At 43.6% G+C, this 26,729-nt stretch overlaps 1 protein-coding gene across 1 annotated transcript in view; it reads left to right on the top strand.

The window, feature by feature from the left end:
* Positions 1–21,808, top strand: part of LOC116831453 (beta-1,4 N-acetylgalactosaminyltransferase 2-like) — a 123,597-nt gene extending 101,789 nt beyond the window's left edge. Inside the window, 4 exon segments of the mRNA XM_032791465.2 lie at positions 18,833–18,921; positions 19,587–19,733; positions 20,062–20,193; positions 21,712–21,808. Of these exon segments, the coding sequence (XP_032647356.1) occupies positions 18,833–18,921; positions 19,587–19,733; positions 20,062–20,193; positions 21,712–21,808 (465 nt within the window).
* The last annotated feature ends 4,921 nt before the right edge of the window (positions 21,809–26,729 follow it).

Here is a 26,729-nt window from a genome sequence, read left to right as displayed (position 1 = left end):
TTTGCAAGCGTGGGGATAACCGCTCCAGCTGCAGGTTGTTCGTGTTTCGAGTGTGCTGGGCAGGAGCGGCTCATTCCTGGCTACCAGTGGCGGTGGTGGTTGAGGCGTAGCATTTCAAACCAAAACGCACAACTGCTGACTGAACTGTGGAGCTCGCTCCTCATCCTTAATAGTTAGCCAGACTTTTTGTTTTTTAATCCCAATAAGATCCCCTGCCCTTTTCTGATTTGTTATTAACACATTCCAGACAGGCAACAACTGATTTATATACTCCCAATAAAAGTATATACCAGGCTCTCCCCTTTTATTGTCTAATTAAAACAGATCCTGATAACATTTACCAACACGTGTTTTCTTTCGGGGTGTGTGTGTGTGCAACGTATTTCATTATTTAAGTTTAGTAACGTGCATGGCATTTCAGTTATTTCAATCCATCAAGTAAAACTCATCTGGAAAATCCTTGTTTTAAGGATTATTATCTGCATCATATCTATTATATCTGTATTGGTATATAAAAATACTTTACATTTTCTTTTAAACTGCTTAGTCTGGTTTTGGAGGTTTTTTTGGATACTAATCGAATGATACATGCCCCACTAATATATGCTATTTAACAATTTGGTTATTCTCTAGAAATACATTTCCATCTTTAACTGATTTTAGTTTTTAAAATAGTATTCATATATTAAAGATTGCTTTGATGAGGGTTTACATGCAAAGGTTGGCAGTAAACAAACTTTGAATCACTCCAAGATATGAAGTTATCTCCTGCATGTAATTTACTTGTATACCCAAGAGAATGTGTGAATGATATGCCACAGATACCTAGGAGCTTAATAAAAAATAACTTGTGAATTAGTTTGTGTCTTAGAATCTTTTAAAAAACGATGTTTCACCTCCACTTCATCTAAACCAGTTTGTTATATTGAGATCCCTTCTTTTAAAAATGTGCATACTGCTGATCAGGATAAAGTTTGTTTCCTCCCTTCCAGTTGCATTGCTTATTCCCTCTTTTAAAAGAACCGAACTAAATTCACCAGAGGACTCTTTACAAGGGAACTGCTGTGGCCATATGCATGTTATTAAGGCATTCAGTTTGTAATTCAAGCTTGAAATTTACAGGTGAAAAGAACAGAGCAGTGAAATTTGTAAAGAAACTTGCTAGGGCAGAGAATAAGCCTTTCAAAACTTCTTTGCAACTGATCTGAAAACTCTGCAACCTCACACTGAAATGTGTCTGAGATAAATGCAGTCAGGTAAAATAAATGAGTTGTTTTGACCACTGCTTAGTTCAGATCTTTTTCAAAACTTGACCAAAATACTTTTGTTGTAGTTTATTAATTTCCAGAGGACCGACCCCATGTAACATTACCCTTTAAAACAACGAAATCAAGGGAGCCTCTCCTAAAAACAACCCAAACAAAGAGGGAAGTCTTTAATTTAGATCTGAAACAAGAAAGAATATCAGTCAAAAGACTTCCCCTTGGTGGAGCATTCCAGATGCAAGGTATTTAGGGAATGCAAACAGAAGAGGAGGCTAAATCATTCATCTACTTGGGGAAAATAGACTTGCATTCATTCACTTCAAGAAGATGGTGTCATACAATGTTAAACTTCCATGTCTCAGTTGAATGTGGGAAAAAATAGTAGCTTGGTTTACCACTCTACTATGAGACACAAAATTTCTCATGGCAATTTAAATGTTCCTACTAACTGCAACAAAAACCCAGTAAGGAAGGCTTTATAAAATGAATGTCTTAAGCAACAGTTTTCCTGCAGTTTATGACCACTGCCAGTTTTATAAATGTGTCGTTTTTCTTAAATATTTCCCTAAACATGGTTGTATTTCTTTTTAAAATCACTTCAGACAGTTGCATTTTTTGTATATTGGTGAAGCAGTATGTAAAATGGAAGCTTCTGTACATTGTGGGTTTTTTTTACATCAGCTTAAAGTTTCTGTCTTCATAAATATATTCTGATTTTTAGCATTTGTTTTCTTTTTGCTCAGGCAAAAAAATTGTTCTTACGGAGTTTTAAAAGTTTGTCTGCAAGTACAGTATAACGATTATTTTTCCTTAGATGTTTAGAAAAGTTTCTTGGCATGGAATGTTGCAAGTGTTTTGGAAAAAAAATGTGCATGTGACATTTCATTGAAATGTGGGATTACTATGAAAAAGCACACTTAAAGTCTATTATTTTCTGTTTCAGATTAACACCAATAAATTATCTGTGTTAGAAATCTTTTTGGTCCATTAGTAGCAAACAAGAACAAGTTAAATGCAAATCGTTCTCTACAAATTCTCAAGTGAACCTTTCATGAATTTATTTCTCTAATTGCCTGTGCAATAACAAAAGCTTATTTATACAACATTGCATTTGAGTTTTAAAAAAAAACACCTTGAAAAGTCTAAATTTAGGATCAGTTTGAAAGTGTATCCTTACTAGCACCAAACAAATGTGTGCCGAGAGCTTTAAATAAAATACTCAGGATATAAAGCAAGAAGAAATGGTGGTTTTATTTTTCATTTAATTGTAATTAACCATTTAAATTATATAACAAATCTCTGTCTTGATCTGAATATAAAGCAAGAGCCTGTAGAATATGTAAGTGAGAACTCAAGACAAAAGAAGTAAGGACCACTATAATTGTGAGGTATTTCATTTTACTGTAAATAGAATCACTATTTAAACTATATTTTGTTTAGAAAATATTCCTGAGTGGGAAAAGAAGCTCTCCTCTCAGAAGATTGAGTTGATAATAGCTATTTCTGACAGATTTGTTTGTATTAAATTAGCAGTTTGCTTTTACACCAGATGAAGGTCTGAATTAGCCTATTAATAGCCTCTGCATCTCTCAACATTTTTAACTAAAATCTGTTCATTTAAGTAATTTTTTGTCAAAACACAGGGGTAAAAGATCAGAAATGTACTTTCCTTCTGTGAAAAGACACTTAAATCAGGAATATATGTGAGATTTAAACATGGAAACACGTCTGCATCAAAGAAAACTAGTGATTTTAAGATGGAAATGGTTACAGCTGCCCTGGGGAATCTGAGCATCTCATAAACTTGTAGGTGCTTCAGTCAAAACCAAAGCAAACACTGAAAGGGGCTTTGACTCAAAAAACCAAATCAGATCTGAAAAAGTTCCCTTACCTTTGTTACTAACAACGGCTTGAATTGTTAAAACTTAAAGATGGAGTTTTCGAAAATCTATATTTTCATCACTGTTTGTTTACTGTTTTTGCTTTTGATTCAGTCGCCGCTGGTCAGTTTCAGGTTTGTCTCTAGTCAGTTTCAGTTTCTGGCTCTCCATGACTAAAACAAGGGTGATGCTGTGTTTGGGTTTACAAACTTTCAAAGAAAGGTTGTCATTTAAGCAAAACGCCATTTTCATTTACATGTATCATGAAAATGCTTTTGTTCAGTTTTGGTTTTGCAAGCCCCCTCCTTCTTTGCTTTAGTAGAAAACTTTAAGTTTGGCACCTTAAGCAGGTTGGGGAAAGACCTGTAACTGTATTTCAAGAGCTACTGGGAAAAGATTCCATATTCCCTATAATTTCCCCCCAAATTAACAGGTAACTATGTTTTTCAGCAGAATATTCTAACCAACAAGTTGTGGTCTCTCTCTCTCTCCCCTCACTCCCCACAGCTGATGTGAAAAAATGCATTGGTAGTTCTAGGGGCTTCCCCACCCCCCATGGCTTGCATGAGTGATTAAAAGATTGGGGTTTGATACAGTGAATAAGCAAAATTTACAGAGCTCATAAAGCATTTAGGAGGATGAATTCTGCCCTGCTGGACTCCCATTGACCTTACCTCAAGGAGAAGGTGATCTCTTTAAAGCTCAAATCCCCCTCAGTGGTTACAAAACAAATGAAATGTTGTCCACACAGTGAATATCTATAAGATCCTGATGGAGTTTGCTTTTTAAAAGGGAAATGTATGATCTGCGAGATCAGTTTCTGACCTCACTCATTCAGAAGCTAAAGCCCCTGTTCCCGATTTACACTACTAAATGAATTCAGAATCTGGCCCTGTATTTTCAAGTCATAATTCAAATCCTGTACTGGATGGAGAGAGCTCTAGCTTCAGATGTCCCTCCAGCACCACCACCATCACCTTTGTAAACTCTCTGTAACATAGAGAAATTAGTTGCTTGCTGCCTAATGCCATTTGACTTTTATCTAAAGCTAATTAATCATGCACAAAATCATTGCCTATCATGGCATAGGGCCCTTAAGCACTGGTTTACATTGTGGATCACTTCATAAATTAGAGATCTCTCCCTGGACCAACCCTTCAGTCCCAGTCCTACACACCTATCTTGTGGCAACTGTAATACTTACCCACCATAAAAGTGAAGTAAAGACAGTAGTAAGCTCACTTTACTGTAGTGGCTGCTTGGTCCAACTCCTTCCTGGTATAACTGTGCTGTTCATTTCCTCCCCCTGCCATGAACACACTTGATCAGGACCGATTCTTTCCCCTTGTTACCTGAAGCTTCCACGGTTCTAATCTTTCCAGCTCAATTCACTATTTCATTCTAGCTAGGTCTTTGCTGCAAGACCTAGAAAGCCTTTTTACATGGGGAAAATAATAAACAACATCTTAATGGGGATAAGTCACAGGTTGATTTTACCTTGATGGCACTTGTCCAGGTGAACCCTATCCCACTATCTGGCATATACCTCATCATCAGCTAGACACGTTGAGCTAAAAACAACAGGGTTTTGTCTCCACTAAGATTTTTACATTAAGGTAGCGAACTTGATGTAAAAATATATTTTTTTTCCTTTGCATTTATTTAGCCTTTATTTCTTTGTATCACTATAGAGCCCAGCAGCCGTCATCATGGATCAGGACCCCATTGTGCTAGGGGCTGTACAAAAACAGAACAAAAAGATGGCCCCTGTCCCAGAGAGCTTGCAATCTAAGAGCTGGATACAGACAAACAGATGGGGGAGTATAAGGAAGCCTTTGTCCTTTTCTGTGTTCAGTTTTTTGGATTTGGCCAAATATCTTGCTGATTGTGGTTGAATTTTAAGCAGGGAAGGATCTGGAGCAGCCAAACAGGTGAGTATAGTTGGTCAAGAACAACCTCTGGAAACCCTAACAGATTCTAGGGCTTATTTGCAATTAACAGGGAATGTCACTGCTTAAAGACATATCAGGTGTTTCACCTCTGTAAGGAAAACTGCTTCACTGACCATCTGTGAGCTCAACAAACCAGGGCAGGAATTCTGTTTAAGATCCAGCACAGAGGGTGAAGCAGTGTTCTTCAGCTGAGAGATTCCCTGGGAGCATGATCTGAATCTCACTTGATTATGAATTCAGAGAAGTTTGATTTTTTAGGGGTGATTTTAAAGGCAGGCGACAGGCATAGGATGCTGAAGCTGGCAAATACCACCATGGGGATCTGGAACTGTATTGGCAGGAGAGATGTAATGACATATGCCTAGGTGGGATCAAACCTGTGGGCTCTGGATCTTAAAGCATAACCCTCTGCTGCCTGATCTAGAAGACTCACCTTTGCTAGCCAAGACTGTAGCAGATTTATCAGCTTTACTAAGGGGGATGGACAGTGCTGCACTGAAGGGGTTTAGGTCATATAAACTCAAGGGCTGACAGAGAAAGTGACACTAGACAATGCACCTGCCAAGACACAGTAGGAAGTGTGGGAAGGAAAACCTGCCCTGGGGTTTCATCCTCTGCAAATTAACTGACGGGACCTGTTGACTTCCAGGTTTACTTGTGTCTTAGGCAGGGGGAGAGAACTGGACCCTGAGATTCCCATGCCTCCAATCCCTTCTCCTTTACAAACAGCAAGGCTGGGGTAAGGATGCAACCAGGTCTGAGGCAGAGCCTCTAGTTACTACAAGCCACAGGTGCATTGTAAATGGGATCGGTCATACTTTGACATGACCAGGAATGTGGGCTTACCCCACAGCATGAAGTAGTTTTCTCACTGAAAGTACATAACAACTGAAATCTGTGTGGCCTAGGACAAAACTGTGATTCTTTTGATGGAGGCGGCATTGGTTGGAGCATGCAGGTTTAATGCTCCTACTGCCAGATTCCACCCCCACCCATCTACTCCCCACAGCCTCGAGCCAGCATCCACCTAAGTCAATGGGAATCTTTCCATTGCTTTCAGGGCAGGCTCGATTAGCCCCCATGTGTAGATCCCTGGACCCATGGAAGGATGATAGTGTAGAGGTGGTTAACCCCATTAGGAAAGGATAAGATCAGCACGTGGAAGGACCCCTCTAAGTGTGGATGATCAGGCAGTTAGGAAGTTAGCACGGGGCCTCTGCATGGTCTCTTCCGACACAATGGATGAGTCCACACAAAGCAAGGAAGCCCATTGCAAAGGTCCTGAAAGCATACGATGCTCATCTCACTTGCCCGTACAATGCTTCAGTGCTGTGTTGTTTCTGATAATACCATTGGGGCCATCCCACACAGCTGGGCTTGTCCTAGTGCATGCTGGGGCTCCTGAACCCCATTTTCCATAAGTCAACTTTGCTCCTGAGACTGGGGGCATTGGAGTCACCTCCAGTTGTGAAGCGCTGCATTGTGAGTTAGGGTTATGGGGAACATGGAGAACTGGGGCAGCTGCTGCTCTCACGGCTTCTTGTGTATGCTGCAAAGAAACCAACAGAGGCTGCACCGGTTGAGCGAGACCAGAGCTAAAAGCCTCATCCCAACCAAATGGTCTGACTGATGCTGGTGAGATGCCTGCGGTGAGGGCTGTGTGAGGCAGTGCAAAGGAGTTTCTAGCACAAGGCAACTGAAGCACTGAGCTTTTGGCAACATCTTTTTGCCTAATGTAGACAGGGCCTATGCCGCTGTTGACAAGGAGGGCTATCTTCTTATTGCTGTGGAAACCAGGAATGAGGAGATGGAACAGCTGCTCTCACTGAGCTCCAAAGGATGTATAGCAAGAGTGTGCTCTTAGCAGGCTCACCTGAGAAAAGGGAGGAAGGAGCAAGAAGCTGTGGGGCACTTCCCAGCTGGGGTTATTGCTTGGAAGGGTTGTGAAGCCTGCAGATTCCCAGCAATACAACCAAGTATTTCAGTGCATTATCTGTCAGAGGTGTAAACCCCAGCTGAAGACAGCTGGCTGTATTAAATTGCCCTAGGATAATGTCCTAACTCACCTGCTGTTTCACCAGCTCTGGCCCAACATCCCATGTTACAGTGAAAGAGAAAGATGGCAGCGTCCAGGTGCAGGAAAGGCCAAAGCCAAGGAAAATTTTGCCAGTAGACAGGCAAAGGTAATGAGTTGCTGGCCCCATCTGTACAGGAGTTTTATTTGAGGTTGGAAGTTGCTGCTCAGATACTTTAGAACAGGCAGCCTAACATATATGGAGATATACCTATCTCATAGAACTGAAAGGTCACTGAGTCCAGCCCCCCTGCCTTCACTAGCAGGACTAAGTACTGATTTTGCCCCAAATCCCTAAGGATTGAACTCACAACCCTGGGTTTAGCAGGCTGATGCTCAAACCACTGAGCGATCCCTCCCCATAAATGATTTTCTGGGTTGTAATCAGGCTGTTATCCAGAAGTCAGACTGGCTGGATCACAAGATAAGATATCATGCTTATAAGCACAAGCCATGTAAGACATACCTCTTCCTGGGGTAAAATGGTCGGTATTTTTGCCTGGCCAGACACAATTTTTAAGTGGGACCAGCTGGGCAAAAATACAGGCCATTTGGCCACTCAGGTGGTGGGAGGCCTCCCAAGCCTGCTGGGGCTCATTTGGTGAGCTCTTCTAAAAAAGTGGCCCAGTGAACCCAGGCATTTGCCTTATACCTGGGTTAGCCAAGCCCAGATCTGAGCATGCCCACTGCAAAGCCTTACCTGCGTCACTGTGTCCTCATTGGTTCTGCACTCACCCCTGTGTGTCCCAGAACCTGTGCGCAGAGACACTCTAGGATTCTTTCCCAGGCTATTGTGTCATTTGTAGGGGAACTTTATTTGTCCTTCGAGAGGACTATCAGCAGGTGATTTAGCCAGTGTCCTATCTGCAAAGAGGACGGGTTCCAGCCCAAGTGAAAGCAGAGCCTGGGTTGTAACTAATACCCTGGGCAGGTAAGCTAGGCTTAAAGCACATCCAAATCCAGCTCGGAGGGTTTTCTTTGTGGAGGGGAGAGGGGGTTGGACTAAAACCCAGATAAGAGTCTGGGTTAACCATGCAGTGAAGATGGGTGACTTGCCCACTGCCCAGAATTACAATGAGTCTGTGGCAAAGCAGGGAATTCAGCCAATGTCCCCCCCGAGTCCCACTCCAGTACTTCCTTTCGTATGTATCTGCTTTGCAGAGTTTGGCTAATTAATTATTTCAGATGCTTTGAAATCCTCAGCCGAAAGGTGCTACAGCAGTGCAGACCGTGGTTATTGTTAGAGCATACTGAATATTGAGACTGACAGGCAATCTTGTACCACAGATTAGTTAATGGTAAATATGTGCTTTCGTTGCTGTCCTGAACTGGGGCCTGAATTAGTACACAAAGATCACCCATTAGTGTTATTAAACGTGGATAGTTAGGAAACAAAATTAAATGCAGGCAACGCAGGTTCCATTTTTTAATTTCAGAGCAAAGCAGCAGTTCAAACTGGCTCCCAGGTGAATGCAGTGAAATCACCCTCACTCAGAACAGCCGGTCAGTATTTAATGTTGCTGGATTTTTATTTCACCCTATTAACTCCATATCCTACAGAGGAACTTAATGACGGGAAAACAAATGTGTTGCACTTTGGAGAAACAAGATATCAGAGTTGACTGGGAGTTCAGTACTCAGAATACATATAATAAAGACATTGGGGTATACTATTCCAGCTTATTGATTAGCAATCACACTCAGAGCGCAAATTGGTTATTTGTAGTTATTTAGCACTCTTATATTGCATTATTATTGCAAGGACATTAAAGTAGCAGCTGGAGGCATAATGGACCATATGAGGTTCTTAAGCTCTAAGTCATTGGTTCAAATCCAGGCCAGATTAAAAGCTGTTACTATTTGGTTAATTAATAATTTTCCCCTCCTCTCATACATTCTACCTAAGGATCTCAAACACTAAAGAATAAAATCTCAGCACTTTTCTGAGATAGGCAGATGGGGAAACTGAGGCAGGGCTCAAACATCAAGTTGGTGGCAGACCCAGGAAGAGAACCCAAGGTTCCTGTCTCATGGTGGAGAGCACTGTTTTTTCTTAGTCTCAACCACTTCCAATGCTTCACTAGCCCAAAAGGCAACTGCAAGGCTCCGTATGGTACACTATGAAATTGCCAGGCATGCTGTAACAAGGGTGTAGTGGGATGTAGTGGTTACAAGCTTTAATAAGGCATATGAAAAAGGGCAGTGCAAAATGAGGTTGTGTTTCTTACCCTGCTGCCATGTGGTTAACAAAATGGCTTCAGTCGTTACCATGTTATGATCTCTCCATTTCAGATCCGTCCATCTGTACCCACCTAGTTAAGGTGCTTTGAAATAGCTGGCACACACCTATATGCTATATATTCAGCACCTCTCTGAAGCTACTGGCTTGTATTCCAGAATCTGTTTCATTTAAAAGGAAAATGAAGGCCTTCACTTGAAACTTTTGCTAGGACAGTGATTTTGCTTTCCGGGGTGTGATTTTTTTTATTTTATTTTTAAAGACATTTTTATACTAGCAAAAGTCCTAGTGTAGATGCAGACACCACGTCCTTCTGTCAGGATAGCTTATTTCATTCATGGAACTGGTATAAACTGTATGGACAAAAGCATTCTGTTGCTGATATAAACTGTATCTCTATGGTGCAGGGAGAGGGTAGCTGGCACAGCATTACCAGCAAATCCTTTCTAGTGTAGACAAGATCTGAAAGCTTGTCTACACTTGAAACGCTACAGCAGCACAGCTGCAGCTGCTCCACTGTAGCACTTCAGTGTAGACACTCACTACAGTGACAGAAGGGGTTCTCCCGTCAATGTATTTAATTCCACCACCCTGAGAGGTGCTAGCTAGGTTGAAAGAAGGATTTTTCTCTTGAACTAGCACTGTCTACCTTGGGGTTACGTCAGCTTAACTACCTTGCTCAGGAGGTGTGGATTTTTCACACCCCTGAGTGACGTAGCTGGGTTGACTTAACTTTTGAGCATAGACCTGGCCTGAATCTCTAGCTGTGATGGTTGCTAAGAAAACCAGAAAACTTGACCCAAATGTAATGGATGTGTTGCTAAGTGTGCAGAGAGCCTGGAACAACAACTCCAAGAGGTGTGAAACACCCCATTCATCTCAGAATTTGTCTGCACTGGAGCTGAAACGTGTAAGTTCCAGGTTAGGCAGACATACCCGCACTAGCTGTGATAGAGCTAACATGCTAAAAATAGCAGCGTAACCACTATGGCACAAGCAGTGGGACAGGTTGGCCATCCTATTAAACCCAAGGTATGTTCTCAGGGCAGCTAGCCCCGTCACTGCCCTTGCAGCCATGGCTGCTATTTTTAGCTCGCTAGCCGGAAGTTACACCTCAGGCTCCAGTGTAGATGTTAATGCAGATGCCCAGTAAAGATCATTTAAATATCAACACTGTTAACTATTTCATTTTGTAGGTCTGGTCAACACACATTCTTGTCCCAGAATAACTTTTTTGATTGGTCAGGGTGATTTTTTACCAATATAGTTATACCAATGCAGCTCCCAGTGTGGATGCAGTTATACCAACGTGAAAGTGCCTGATACCAGTATAGCTTATTCCCCTTCCTGTACAGTTTAACCATGTCCATGCTAGAGGTTGTACTGGTATAAATATATCAGTAAAATGTATAGACCAGGCCTATGGAATGAAATATTTGACAATGCTGACATTTACATTATCATCAGTGGGCATGGGAGTTAACATCTCACTGAGATGAATGAGGTCATTCACACCTCTCAGGGCTTGCGGCCTTAAGATTTGTGGCTGTCTACACCCAAGCCCTAAGAAAGGTGAGGGAGAGTCATAGACATGCACAATTTGCTCTGAGGCATGCCTCTTTTTGATGCCACAAGTGGGTGGAGTTTCAGAGATACCAACTCCTCCTCCCTCCTTTTTCCCCCTCAGTCAAGAAGAGGCCAGGCCCAAGACCATGGTCATATTATTTTGTGGGCAGAGCATGGAAAAGGGCCTCCACCTTTCCCCTTCCCCCCAATCTGACCCCAGTAATAGGGAGAACCTGGAGTACCAGCTGCAAACCTGGCAGCACCATTACTGGTACATGTGCCAGATAGACATGTAGAACACAGCAGTAGATAACTCGACAAGTCACAATAGTCAGCAACATCAGACTATAACTAGGGAAACATAGTCTAGATTAAATTGCTATAAAGTGGATGCACAACTGACTGAAAGACTGTGCTCAGAATAATTATCAATGGTTTGACAGCAAACTGAGAGGGATTATCTAGTGGGGTCCTGTAGGAGCCAGTCTTGGGTCCAGTACTGTTAAATATTTTCGTCAATGATTTGGAAAAAGGAAAGGAGAGTATACTTATAAATTTTGCAGATGATACCAAGCTGGGAGGGTTTCTGAGCACTTTGGAAGACAGGACTAGAATTAAAAATTACCTTGACAAATTGGAGAATTGGTCCAAAATCAATTAAATGACATTCAGTAACGATTTGTGCAAAGTAGCAAAGAGTCCTGTGGCACCTTATAGACTAACAGACGTATTGGAGCATGAGCTTTCGTGGGTGAATATCCACTTTGTTGTATTCACCCACGAAAGCTCATGCTCCAATATGTCTGTTAGTCTATAAGGTGCCACAGGACTCTTTGCTGCTTTTACAGATCCAGACTAACACGGCTACCCCTCTGATACTTGTGCAAAGTACTTCACTTTGGAAGGAAAAATCATATGCACACCTACACAAGGAGGAATAACTGGCTAGGTGATCGTACTGCTGAAAACGAACTGGGGGGTTATAGAGTAGCAGCCGTGTTAGTCTGTATCCGCAAAAAGAACGGAAGTACTTGTGGCACCTTAGAGACTAACAAATTTATTTGAGCATAAGCTTTCGTGGACTACAGCATGCATCCGATGAAGTGGGCTGTAGCCCACGAAAGCTTATGCTCAAATAAATTTGTTAGTCTCTAAGGTGCCACAAGTTCTCTTGTTCTTTTTGGGGGTTATAGTGGATCAGAAACTACATATGAGTCAACAACATGATGCAATTGTGTAGTAACAGAAGCATCATATGTAAGACTCAGGAGGTAATTGTTGTGCTCTACTCTGCACTGGTGAGGCCTCAGCTGTAGTACTGTGTCCAGTTGTGGATGCCACACTTTAGGAAAGATATGGACAAACTGAAGAGAGTCTGGAGGAGAGCAACAAAAATGATCAAAGGTTTAGAAAACCTGATTTAGGAGGAAAGGTTAAAAAACCTGGACTTGTTTAGTCTTGAGAATAAAAGACTGTGGGGTGACGACCAGGTAACAGTTTTCAAATATGACCAGTTTTCAGATATGATCAATTGTTCTCCATATCCTCTGAAGGTAGGATAAGAAGTAATGGGCTTAACCTGCAGCAAGGGAGATTTAGGTTAGATGTTAGGGAAAACTTTCTAATGATACGAGTAGTCAAGCTCTGGAACAGGGTTCCAAGGGAGGTTGTCGAATTCACAAGAGGTTTTTAAGAACAGGTTGGACAAACCCATCTCAGGGCTTGTCTAGGTTTACTTGGTCCTGCCTCAGTGCAGAGGGCTGCATTGGATGACTTCTCAAGCTCCCTTCCAGCCCTACATTTCTATGATTCTATGAAACACACTGGTTCTTATTTGATAAATTTACGAATGGAATTATATGATGAAGTTGCCGGTGATAACAGGAGATTGAACGTGCTGGTCCAAGAGGTCCTTCCAGCATAGGTGCTGAAACTAGGCATGCTGGGGGGCTGCCCACTCCCTGGTTTGAAGTGGGTTCCATCATATATAGGGTTTAGAGTTTGCTTCAATGGCTCTCAGCACCCCTACTATACAAATTGCTCCAGCACCCCACGTCCTGTGTTCTTTTCACATACACCCCTATTATACTGGTATAACTCCACTGGGTCAGATTCTGTGCTGCACCTCACAGCTGATGCAGCACTGGAGAGAGAGGTAAAAGGTGGCTTTACGTCCCCCACTTTGTGCTCCCTGAATTCTAGCATAGTTAAGAGCCTGCCCAACTCAGTGTCCCCAGGGGCTGCTCTAAGTTATGTAGGTCATGTATGATTGCCTACGAGCTGCTCTGCAGAATAACTGCAGTCCAGAGCAGGGCTGCCCAGAGGATGCAGGGAGCCTGGGGCAAAGCAGTTTTGGGGGCCCCTTCCAAAAAAAAAAGTTGCAATACTATAGAATACTATATTCTCATGGGGGCCCCTGTGGGGCTCGGGGCCTGGGGTAAATTGCCCCACTTGCCCCCTCCTCTGGTGGGCCTGGTTCAGAGCTCTACTACCATGCCTCTGTCCTCTCCTGATCCAATCCCTCTCACCCGTGGGCACACCCCAGTATCCAGGGCTGCACAGGAAGGCAGAGTAAAGCAGCCTACAACACCTCTAGGCTGAAGCAGGAACCCTCCCATGCCAGGTGAATCCCCAGGGATTCTATCAGAGAAACATAATGGGGCCATAGTGGGGGAGACAGAATTGGAGCCATTGGCTTTAGTGCAGTGACTCCTGCTTTATACCAATGTAAATGAAAAGAGAATCAGTCTCTGTACTGATTAACAGCTGCCATTTGCATTTGGCAGAGGAAGTGAGGGGAATTAAGTAACATTGCCCCACTTTATCAGGCCCTACGAAACTGGATCTGAAAGGAGGGACCATGTGGAGTTCAGTTCTGGGCCAACATGGTTTATGCCATGTCTATTACGCCCATAACGTGCGCTAGTTCTTACTTTTGTCATACAGCCATGCTTAATTGGCGTTAATGTAAACATATTTTAAAAGGGTATTTTCCTGCTCTGTAGGTCAATGGACCTAATGTAGCTGATCTAAGTGGCTTTGATTTGTTTTAATTAGCTGGCTGGTTTCCTGTTTATTTCATGGAAATAGAATTGGTTCATCACACCTGGTATATATAAAGGGCTGAAGGTCCTAAGTTGAGCCCTGAATCTGCTGGAGTCCTAATTGCTACATCGGAGGACCAGGAAGGTAAGAAGCTAAAATCCAATCTCTTTATTTTTGTAATCTCTTCTCTAAAATAATAGTGTGATGGCAGCAAAGAGCTTTGACATTCTCAGGCAGAAGGAGGTGTAAAAAGTAGGAATGTGAGAGCTGCCTTACTGGTCAGATCAATGGTCCATCTAAACTACTATCCTGTCTCTGACAGTGGCCAGTAATAGAGCTTCAGAAAGAGTATGCAGAACATGACAATTTTGGAGTGATCCACCCCTGTCTTCCTCTCCCAGCTTCTGGCAATGAGAGGTTAAGGATCGCCTTAAGTATGGTGTTGCATCCCTGATCATTTTAGCTAATCGCCATTGATGGATCTATCCTCCATGCACTTACCTAGTTCCTTTTTTAACCAAATATACCTTTAGCCATCCCAACATCCCATGGCAATGAGTTCCTAAGGTTAATTGTGTGTTGTGTTAAAACGTATTTCCTCTTGTTCATATTAAACCTGCTGCCTATTAATTTCATTGGGTGACCCCAGGTTTCTGTACTGTGGGAAAGGGTAACTAACACTTCTCTATTCACTTTTTCCACGCTATTCATGATTTTATAGACCTCTTTCATATCCTCCCTTAGAACCGTAGCTCACTAGTGGTTAAAAATCTCCTGGCAAGGGATTCCGCAGATTGACTGTGCGCTGTGTGAAGAAGAACTTCCTTTCGTTTGTTTTAAACCTGCTGCCTATTCATTTCATTTGGTGACCCCTAGTTCTTGTGTTATGAGATGGAGTAAACAACACTTCCTTATCTACTTTCTCTAAACCAGTCATGATTTTATAGACCTGAATCTTATCTCCTCTTAGCCATCTCTTTTTTCCAAGCCAAAAAGTCCTAGTCTTATTAATCTCTCCTCATACAGAAGCCATTCCATACGCCTAATCATTTTTGTTGCCCTTTTCTGAACCTTTTCCAATTCCAGTACATCTTTTTCTGAGAAGAAACAACCAGATCTGCACGCAATATTCAAGATGTGGGCATACCATGGATTTATACAGAGGCAATAAGAGATTTTTCTGTCCTATTTTCTATCCCTTTCTTAATTATTCCCAGCATTCTGTTCCCTTTTTTGACTGCCACTGCACATTGAGTAGGTGTTTTCAGAGAACGATCCACAGTGACTCTAAGATCTCTTTCTTGAGTGGTAACAGCTAATTAAGACCCCATCATTTTATATGTATAGTTGGGATTATGCTTTCCAATGTGCATTACTCTGCATTTACAACATTAAATTTAATCTGCCATTTTGTTGCCCAGTCACCCAGTTTTGAGAGGTCCTTTTGTAGCTCTTCGCAGTCTCCCTGGGTCTTAACTATCTTTAGTAATTTTGAATCATCTGCAAATTTTGCCATCTCGCTGTTTACTGCCTTTGCCAGATAATTTATGAATATGTCGAATAGGACTGGTCCCAGAACAGATTCCTGGGGGACACCACTGTTTACCTCTCTCCATTCTGAAAATGGACCATTTATTCCTACCCTTTGTTTCCTATCATTTAACCAGTTACCAATCCATGAAAGAACCTTCCTTCTTATCCCATGGCAGCTTACTTTGTGTAAGAGCCTTTGGTGAGGGACCTTGTCAAAGGCTTTCTGAAGATCTAAGTGCATGATATCCACTGGATCCCCTTGGTCCACATACTTGCTTGCAATACAATGCTTGTTCTGGGGGAATTCTCCCCATATACCATCAGGATAGCATATAGTGGCTGATAGGGGTGGGGGAGGCAAAGATCCTTCCTCTAGCATCTTGCCATAGTGGGAAGACTTGTGTGTTCCGGTGACCCCGGGAGGTATGTTGGTGGGAGTTTTAACTCCTGGCAGGGCCACCCAAGCTGGACAGGTCAAAGGGTAGAGGCCAGACAAAAAGCAGATCACTTGCCCTTCAGGTTGGGAGTGGAGGGACAGGCCAACTGCCTATGCTCATAAACAAGTTAAGTTACAGTGACACAAGGTAGTGATGCTGGCAAACAGCATGATGGAGGGGGACAGCAGAGCCTTTTTTATGCCGTACGCAGTGGCTGATAGCGTGGGAGCGATTTGGATTCAGAATTTCATACCAGAACCCCAATCCTGCAATATCATTAAAAACATCATCACATTACTGTGCTAACTCAGCTCTGATTTTCATAAAGTCTCTCAACAGTTTAAACTTTTTCCCCCTTGCTCTGGTAAATGTAACATAATCTGGGAATGTTTTACTGCATGTTTTCCTTTTCTTTTATACCTGGTACATTTCTACCTCTATCCCAGCTTGACCAAAAATTACCTTTTAAGTAAAACAGTGTTCTTCCACAGATTAACTATTTTCATATATGTAACAAAAAGCATTTGAAAAAAAGAACACCACCAGTTATTTAAGCTTTATGTCTTTTAAAATTCAAAATTAGTCAAATACTGTTCAACTTTGCATTTCATGTAGCTACTTTTTGTAATTCACGAGCACATTCTGCAAACATTTGTCTTCTGTTGTTTTAGATATAAGCATTTTAAGGTGGTTGTTTCACTATACATTTGATTTAAACATGAAAGATTGGATTCTTCATTCATTTGACCTTGATCCATTTGATTTAACCACTATACCTTTGATTTAACCTCTGTCCATCTGATTAGTTTTCACTTAATAAAAGGCATGCACAAATAGTTTTAAAATGTCCTGTTTTTCCAGAAGTGAAAAATGTGTCATTCATTAAACGGCATCTAAAATTTTCACAAATTCTGTAAATCATAATTAAGGGACTGATCGTGGAAATATTTAAGAATATAAGTAACTTTATTGATGTGACTAAAGTTACTCTCATATAAAAGTACACCTCTACCCCGCTATAACACTGTCCTCAGGAGCCCCAAAATCTTACCGCGTTATAGGTGAAACCGCGTTATATTGAACTTGCTTTGATCCTCCAGAGTGCGCAGCCTGCCCCCCAGGAGCACTGCTTTACCGTGTTATATCTGAATTCGTGTTATATCGGGGTAGAGGTGTATTTGCAGTACTGGACACCTAAATGCTGATTTTTTATGGTCTTTTTTTTATTGGTGTTAATAATATTAAAACTCAGCACTGCAGCATATTTTCCAAAAGATCTGTAAAAAAGAGTGAGATGCCGAACAACAAAATGCATGTTTTCTGCTATAAATACAATGAAAAGACAGGCCACTATTTTTGAGGGGGGAGGGATAGCTCAGTGGTTTGAGCATTGGCCTGCTAAACCCAGGGTTGGGAGTTCAATCCTTGAGGGGTGCCATTTAGGGACTTGGGAATTTAGTTGGAGATAGGTCTTGCTTTGAGCAGGGGATTGGACTAGATGACCTCCTGAGGTCCCTTCCGACCCTGATATTCTATGAAAAGCATTTGCAGAGCTGAGATCTTAATTCAAAGCAGTCAAATGCCCAGTGAGTTTTGAACTTAAGTCTGGAAAAAACACCACATGGACCAGTGACAGCTCAAAGACCATAACTTCTTGGGGACTGATCCAAAGTGTTTTCAAATGAACAGGAGCCTCTCCATTAACTTCAATGAATTTTGGCTTATATCTTAATTCAAAATCCTATCCAACTGACTGGAAAAAGGCCCATTCATCTAAATAGAAATTAGATTGGGCTCATAAATCCTGCAGAAATGTTACATAGAATAATCTTCCTATCAAGCTGCCATATTATTACCATTTATTATGTAAGGTCCTAATCTGAAGCTATTGAAGTCAATGGAAAGACTCCCACCGATTTCACTGGGCTTTGACGCAGCCCCTGAAGCAGTGTAGAATATGCAGCCCTTTCACAAATGTGGAGGAAGATAGGGTCTTTGGGTTTGTCTATGCTATGGGGACTACATAGGGGGCAGCATAGCTCCGGCACCTTGGCTATGCCGTTATGCCTGTACCGTAGTTGCAGACTACAACAATGGACAGGTTTTCCTGTTGTTGTAGGAACTCCACCTCCCCGAGGGCAGGGGACCCGGCACTTCGGCGGTGGGTCCCAGGGCGGAAGGACGCCCCGCCGTGGGTCTTCGGGGCACTTTGGCAGCAGGTCCCGGAGTGGAAGGACCCCCCCGCTGCTGCTGAATTGCCACAGAAGACCTGGAGCAGAAGCAGCTCCGAGGGCCCAGGCCCTGGGAGAGTTTTCCAGGGCCACTGGAGCAAGTGAAGGACCCCGCTCCAGGGGCCCCGAAAGACTCTCATGGGGGCCTGGGGCAAAGTGCCCCACTTGCCCCCCCCGGGCGGCCCTGCCCAAGGGGCGGTAGTTAGGTCTATGGATGGGTTGTCCTGGTGTCCTAGCCGTGTCTACGCTGGGAGGTTAGGTCAGCATGGCTGTGTTGCTCACAGGTGTGACTATTTCACACCTGAGAAATGTAGCTAGGTCAATCTAAATGTTAAGAGTAGACCAGGCCCTTGCCTCAGGGAATTTACAGTGTCCATGTATTGATGATTCTGATATAAAAACGTAAAGTGGCAGGGAATGGTGTGTGTGGAAGTCGCTTTGTGTTCAGGAGAGAAGAGGCTGTTCTAAGCAGAGGTGTCGATTCATGCATTACAGTCACACACGCAAATTACACACGTCTCCCTCAGCTTGCTTTCCTGTTAGCAGATCACTTGGTCGTCTGGCCTTGTTGGTCATCTGTATTGCCAGTGCTTTCCGTCTTCCTTCAGAGAAACAAGCCAGGAAAATGAGGTCCTTGAAAGTTCTTGCTCTGCTCACGGTGTCTCTGAGCCTGGTTCTGACAGAGGAGAATGACTTCAGGTAAGCCATGAACATTTTCTGTTCACTTTAGACCTCCCAGTGATTTCACTGAGTACTGGGTCAGATCCTTAGCTGGATCTCATGTGGTGTATCTCAGAGCATTGAGAAGTGAGGGGAGAGGAAGAGTTGCTTTTAGAGATGATCAGGTATGAGGGAGATTTGTCAGCCAAAGGCCCTGAGCACAGGGGTGGGAGCCAAGAACTCCTGAGTCCCCAGCTGCAAACTTCTCATGCAAATGAGCTAGAAATAAACGAGGCTGGCTAATTCCTCAGGGGTGACAGGCTTGGAAGGCTCTCATGTTTTGAAGCTGTTGAAGCCACAGGCAATTATACCAAATGGACATATGATATAACTCCTCCCCCCACTGTAAACTTGCTCCCCCATAGAACACAAGTGACTCACACTGAAATCAACAGGAGTTACTTGTATCCTAGGGGATGGAATGGAAAGCTGGGAAAGGAGGATCCGGCCCTGGTGTACTTCATTAAGTTGGGCAGGCCCTGGGGGCCCTGTCATGGCATTAGAGATATTGCAGCTGGTTGTGAAATGTCACTAACCACCATCCTTATATAGGGCATTCGCCTTGAGCTAGAAGCAGGGGGGCCTTTGCAACGTTTTCTCTCTGCCCGGCCATGACTCGCTCTGTGCATCTCCTGCATTCTCAGTGCAAACCCGAAGAGTCTCGGCGCCAGAGCCGTACAGCGACGCTACTCCGAGGCCATCCTGGCCAGCGATTACAGCCGGACCATGGATAACATGCTCAAGAAGAACTTTGTGGAGTGGCTGTTGGCCAGAAGAGAGAAGAAAAGCGAGTGAGTCTTTAGTGTTGCCGTTGTCCAAATTTCAGGCTGTCGACGGCCACACTGAGGCGTATGGAGAGTGCAGAGCCCGGAATATTTTTCTTGCATGACAGCAGCAATGATGCAGGTGCTTGAACTCCAGGAAATGCTTCTGTTCCATGGGGGGAGACACAGCACAGCAAGTCTCCCCTCTGCTATCTGAGGCTTCCTCCTTGGCCTCCAGTGCTGCTGATAGATGGCATGGGGAGGGAGAGGGGGTCAGAAATCACGCAAGGGAAGCATGTTAGCACACTCTGGTGGAATCCCAAGGTAAAGTCCTCTTTTAATTTAGCCTTTCCAGTAACGCCATCGATCCATCCAAGAGGGAAGCAGAACCCCAGCTGTCAGCTGTCAGTGGTCAAGGTTTGGAGTTGGCCTCCCAAGGGGCTCAGGACTTTTTTGTCTGGCTTCTAAAAAACAAAAGAAAACAGAGGTGAGTTAGTTCTGTGACTGGAGAGCTATTTGCTTGTGGAATAGTATCCCCATGGCAGGATGGGATCCCCGGTGGCCAAGTGATCTGAAGGAACACTTTCAGATTACAAAGCTTTGCTAAGAATTAGAGATAGCTGAAACTTGGCATTTCCGATCTTTAATCAGAACGCTGGTAGCAACATGACTCACAACAACAAATTCTGTTGGAAAACAAAGGGTATCCCTGGTGAATTCCAAATGCAACTGTCAATTTATTCCATTCATGGTCCTCACTTTTATGCATGGCAGAAGTTTAGGAACAGGCGTGAGGGTGTCAGAGAGTTTGTAGAATACCCCTCACCCACAAACACACTGGTCACCATGCACCCCAGAACTGCAAAGAAGAGTGAGCTCAGCCGACAGACAATCAGTGCCACATTAACGACTCCGTCTGAAGGATTTGTCATGTCGGAAAGGGGGTTAAGTCACTCACATTTCCTTCCTGGTTAGTCAGCAGGAACGACCCCCCAGACATTGAGATGTCCTCTTCATTCTGCCTTCCTCACTGAAGCTTTTATTTTGCACAAGAGAGCCTGGTTATTAAGACCAAAACACCCTCTAATTTAAACTGCCTGTCACTGCTTATGGTTTTGCTGGGATGCTCAGACAGCAGCATGAGGGTTTCTATTAAGAAGCAAATGACCTAAGGGAGTTTGTCTTGCCTGCTGCAATAACCAGGACTCCAAACGGTATCTAGAGGGACGAGACTGGATCCATGCAGGATTACCTAGTTTTTGGTCCGGATCAGGAGGCAGAGATTTATTTGGGAGGTTCCTCAACGCAGGGGGAAGACGGAGGGAAAGCCATGTTGTGGTTTCAGAGGGAAAGAGTGTGGAGTGATACATTTAGTAAAGGATAATACAGAGCACTGCGAGATGTAGAGAGGTGGGAAATGCGTGCCCCTCACTGGGGAGTTCTTGAGCAGTTAGATCCAGACAGCAGATGAATTTAGACAAGATCCTGAGCTGCAAAATTTGAATTGGGCTCTTAACTTTCCCATTCAGATCCACGGGGTTGATCTGGGTCCAACTCTAATTTATTTGCAGAGTGAAATTCCCTCGGCGTTACCCTCTGATAAGCTAATCACTGACTGGTCTGTCCAGCAGTCTGGCAAAGCAAGTTCTCTTTGACATTGGCACTGCTACCTTTGCAAAAATTCTCACCTTCAAACCTCTCTGCTGGGCAACCTGAATTGCATGAGCAAATTTTCTAGTGAAGACAAGACTCTGAAGCAGAGAAGGAATATTGGCAGGGGGCAGAGTGAAGACAGCTTGCTCTGCCAATGGCCCATCCTGTCTCTGTCCAGTGTAGGACTCCAGAGCTGGCAATCAAACATCTTCCAATAGCATTAAAGTGAGTGACTATATTTGTAAGAGAAGGAAAACACAAAGCTGCTGGTCCTGGGGGGAGATTTGTTTTCGTGGATCATTATCAAATTAAACTGGATTATCTCTGTTCCTCTGATTTACATTTGTTGCAGTCTTACTGCTCCCAAAGAATCTGATCCCTCAAAAGACGTTCTGAGCCAGGAGCTATTGGCATGGCTGATGTCTGCTGATCTCTGTAGACCGACGTGAGTGGCTGTTCTTCCTAGTCCTGTTTTTTTAATGCTTCGCTTCAGTTCCCATCCCCCCTCCCTCCCACTGTACAAATAGTGCATAAAGGTGCTGGGCTGCTTTGGTGTCAGACATTAGATTTCTTCAGACAATGTTCAAGCCAGATCATTAGCTGTGCTGGCACAGCTCAGGAGGCACAGCTAGGGTGACCAGATGTCCCGATTTTATAGGGACAGTCCCAATTTTTGGGTCTTTTTCTTATATAGGCTCCTATTGCCCCTCACCCCCTGTCCTGATTTTTCACACTTCTTGTCTGGTCACCCTAGGCGCAGCTCAGGAATAATGTCTTCATTCCACCTTAATAATAACATAACATACATGAGAACAGTCAGACTGGATCACAACAACGGTCCATCAAGCCCAGTATCCTGTCTTCTCACAGTGGCTAATGCCAGAGGTTTCAGAGGGAATGAACAGACCAGGGCAATTGTCAAGTGATCCATCCCCTGTTGTCCAATCTCAGCATCTGACAGTCAGAGGCCTAGGACACCCAGAGCATAGAGTTGCATCCCTGAACACCTTAGCCAATAGCCATTGAGGGACCTATCCTCTATGAACTTATTTAATTCTTTTTTTTTGAACCCAGTTATACTTTTGGCCTTCACAACATCCCCTGGCAAGAAGCTCCACAGGTTAACTGTGTATTGTGTGAAGAATTATGTCCTTTTGTTTTCTTTAAATGTGCTGCCCACTAATTTCATTGGGTGAGCCCAGTTCTTGTGTTATGTGAGGGAGTAAATAACACTCCTCTATTCACTTTCTCCATCCCATTCATGATTTTGTAGGCCTTTGTCATGTTCCACTTTAGTTGTCTCTTTTTCAAAAATCACAGTCTTTTAAAGTGGCGCAGGCTGAGGGATGTGCTGGTCACCCTTCCCGCAGCCCCCATTGGCCTGGAATGGCAAACCGCAGCCAGTGGGAGCTGCGATAGTCTGAACCTGCAGATACAGCAAGTAAACAAACTGGCCTGGCCCACCAGGGGCTTTCCCTGGACAAGCGGCAGACTGGCTTTGAGAACCACTGGTATAGAGAAGGAAGATCAGGAATTTTTGTTCTCACAGTCTCATAACACAAGAACAAGAGGGCATTTGATTAAATTAAAAGGTGGGAAATAAAAACTGATTGAAGGAAATATGTTGTCACACAACGTATGATTAAATGGTGGAACTCACTGTCCCAGGAAGGTGTTGAGGCCAGGAATTTAAGATTCAAAGACGAATTGGACACTTAGATGGATATCAAGAATGTGCACCAATGTCATAATTAATTATGACAATTTTCAGAAGGGATATTAAGCCTTGTGCATCAGGGTTTAAGCCGATCTCTATTAGAGACCAGGATGAGACCTGGAGGTTGGGGGACAGATTATCACATATCTGCCTACTGTGGGGTTCTTGCACCTTCCTCTGAAGATCTGCTGCTGGCCACTGTAGTGGACAGATTTTGGATCTGATCCAGCCTGGCTTGAATATAGCAACACATAACATTGTTCCTTCTCCCAATTATCTCTTTTCTCAGGACTCAGTAGCCCCAAAACTCTCCGGAGAAGCTGCCTATGCACTCTAACAACGGACGTGTTAAGAATGAAGGAGGATTTTGTAGCCACTTAGCTCAATATTCCCCCTCTGTGCATATTGTACTCTTTGCTACTGTAAACAATAAAGAAGGTAGTCTGAAGCTGAAATGAGACTGAGATTTTTTTTTTTAATGAATGGAAATATGACAGGGTGACTGGGAGGATTGCCAACCCTCCAGGATTGACCTGGAGTCTCCAGGAAGTAAAGATTAATCCTGAATTAAAGATTATGTCATGTGATGAAACCTCCAGGAATACATCCAAGCAACACTGGCAACCCTACCAGTGGTCCCCTTAAGAGTGAGTGAGGTCCAGGGTACCAGTGATTGATTACCTTCTGCCCAGTTGGGTCTAAGGGATGGCCTCTGGGCTTTATATAAGGAGGAGACACAAAAACAAGGAGGAGAAAAGGAAGAAGGTGAGTCTAGTAAGAGACACCTGGAGTCCTGTGCTAAAGAAGAAGCTCGTCTCCAGAAAGAAAGCCCTGAAAAGACACCATCTGTGGAAAGGTGTCAGGGTGCAGACTGTGCTTAGAGAAGATGATTATCTCCAGAGGGAAAGCCTGATGAGAGAGCCCCTGGTGAGGAGGCAATGGGATGTCTAAGCATTGATTTAAGATGGTTCAAGGAAGAGTGGGGTTGTTGAACTGGAGAAATTGAAGGGAGAAGGAGAGACCACTATTGTCTCTGGACATTGGGGTTTAGAGCAAGGCGAATCCTCCTATCTGTGGGAGTGAGCAGGTGACTTTGTCCCAGTAAGGAAACCCAGGTTGATCATCAGCATGGATCATCCTGGTGTAATTCTAATGGGGAAACCCTAACTTGTGGGGAAACTGAGACAAGAAAGGTGCTGCAGAGGCACACTTGGCCAGAAGGGGATGTCACAGCGCAGGCACGCCCTTTCACAGGGAGATAGTAAAAGAACACAACACTGTGCCCTAGGATCTCTAAGTACTTTAGGAACATTTCTTAATTTTATCCTCATTTTACAGACGAGCAAATTGTGACAAAGACTGGTTAAACACCAGGTTTTGAAAGGCCCAGCTCTCATTTAGGCACCTGAATACGGTTCTGATTTTCAGATGTGCTCAGCAGGCTAAACTCTTCTGCAAGTCAAGCCCTGACTGTGGGCACTGACCTTTACTAAAAACCTGTTCATAAATGGCCTGCTACAGGCATAGAGTGATCTAGAGCAGGGGTTGGCAACCTTTCAGAAGTGAAAAAAGAACAAGAGTGCTTCTGGCACCTTAGAGACTAACAAATTTATCTGAGCATAAGCTTTCATGGGCTACAGCCCACTTTATCGGATGCATGTAGTGGAAAATACAGTAGGAAGATATATATATATACACACAGAGAACATGAAACAATGGATGTTACTATACACACTATAAGGAGAGTGATCAATTATTATCAGCAGGATAATAGCTCACCTTAACTGATCACTCTCCTTATAGTGTGTATAGTAACACCATTGTTTCATGTTCTCTGTGTATATATATATCTTCTTGCTGTATGTTCCAATCTATGCATCCGATGAAGTGGGCTGTAAGCCCACAAAAGCTTATGCTCAAATAAATTTCTTAGTCTCTAAGACCTGGTCTACACTGAGGGTGGGGGGTCGATATAAGATACTCAACTTCAGCTACGGGAATAGCGTAGCTGAAGTCGACATATCTTAGATTGACTTACCTCCCGTCCTCATGGCGCAAGATTGACGGCCACAGCTCCCTCATCGACTCCACTTCTGCCGCTCACCCTGGTTGAGTTCCGGAGTCGACGGGAGCACATTCGGGAATCAATATAGTGTGTCTAGATCAATTGCTAACCGCCAATCTGGCGGGTAGTCTGGATGTACCCTGCGGTGCCACAAGTACTCCTGTTCTTTTTGCGGGTACAGACTACGACGACTGCTACTCTGAAACCTTTCAGAAGTGGTGTGCCGAGTCTTCATTTATTCATTTTAATTTAAGGTTTCACGTGCCAGTAATACATTTTAACGTTTTTAGAAGGTCTCTTTCTATGTCTATAATATAGAACTAAACTATTGTTGTATGTAAAGTAAATAAGCTTTCTAAAATGTTTAAGAAGCTTCATTTAAAATTAAATGAAAATGCAAAGCCCCCTGGACCGGTGGCCAGGACCTGGTCACTGTGAATGCTACTGAAAATCAGCTCGTGTGCTGCCTTTGGCACATGTGCCATAGGTTGCCTACCCTGGTCTAGGGCAGAGTCTGAAACAGAACCCAGATCTTGCCTGTGCTCAGACTTATGTCTTAACTACAAGACAACCTTGCCTGTTCACACTCTTCGATCCTCTTGCACACTCATATATATTATTATCCCAATAGGGCTTGGCAGTGCTGAGACCAAAAGTCCATTGCAAAATAAATCCTGTATTAGAATCCATTGCAGAATAAAAACTGTTGCCTGCAATGGTTCTAGGCCCTGAGCCAGCAAAGCACTTAACCCAAGCGTTGCTGAATTCACACCCCAAACGTTTCAGGAGTCTAGTTTGATTGGCTCACCACTAGAGGGGGGGCTTATAAAAGGAACACACTTTACCAAGCTCAGTTTACTATGGCAGGGCTAACTAAATTTATCCATCGTGTAACTCAGCTGAGGCCAGGTGTATGCTACGTAGTTTTGCTGACACCGCTATATTGGTAAGAGCTGTGATCCTCAACTGACATAGCTGCCTGCACCCAGATTGTCCCACACAGAATCCTCTCACCCCACACCTGGAGCTCCCCCTCTGATCTCCTCCATACTTGGATCCTCCTTGGTTGAGCCTGCCTGCCTGCCCCACACCTGGTGTGCCTGGCACAGAGAGACAGGGCCCTTGTGGTGTGTCAAGGTCAGGTGCAGCCTCACCGCTGAGTCTGTGTCTGGGGCAGGGGGGGCCTGCAGGATAACCTCCCACCATCATGCAGCCTGTGCTTCTCCACTGCATTTATTATTGACAAATAAAACTTGCAGAATTTTAAAATATTGTGTGCAGAATTTTTAATATTTTGGTGCAGAATTCCCTTAGGAGTATTACATTGCAGGGTAGACAGACCCATAGAGTTTGAGGGAAGGTGGGGGTACAGTGAACCCTTCAGGGCTGAGGTCAGGGGAAGGAAGGAATCAGAGAACCGCAGGGGGCAAGTGAGACTCAACCTCCTCTGCTGATTATTTCGAGGGTGCCAGTGGAATTGGTCTCCCAGGAATCTGGGAGTCAGCCCCCAGATTTTGGAGGGGATGCTAGCGGATTATCCTCCCCCCAGTCAGAAGTTTGAAAGGACGGGAGATTAGACTCCAACACC

This window comes from Chelonoidis abingdonii, chromosome 21, assembly GCF_003597395.2.
Source record: "Chelonoidis abingdonii isolate Lonesome George chromosome 21, CheloAbing_2.0, whole genome shotgun sequence".
In the NCBI taxonomy this organism is placed as follows: Eukaryota; Metazoa; Chordata; order Testudines; family Testudinidae; genus Chelonoidis; species Chelonoidis abingdonii.
The sequence above is the reverse complement of the archived record's forward strand: the minus strand, read 5'-3'. Positions and strand labels throughout refer to the sequence as shown.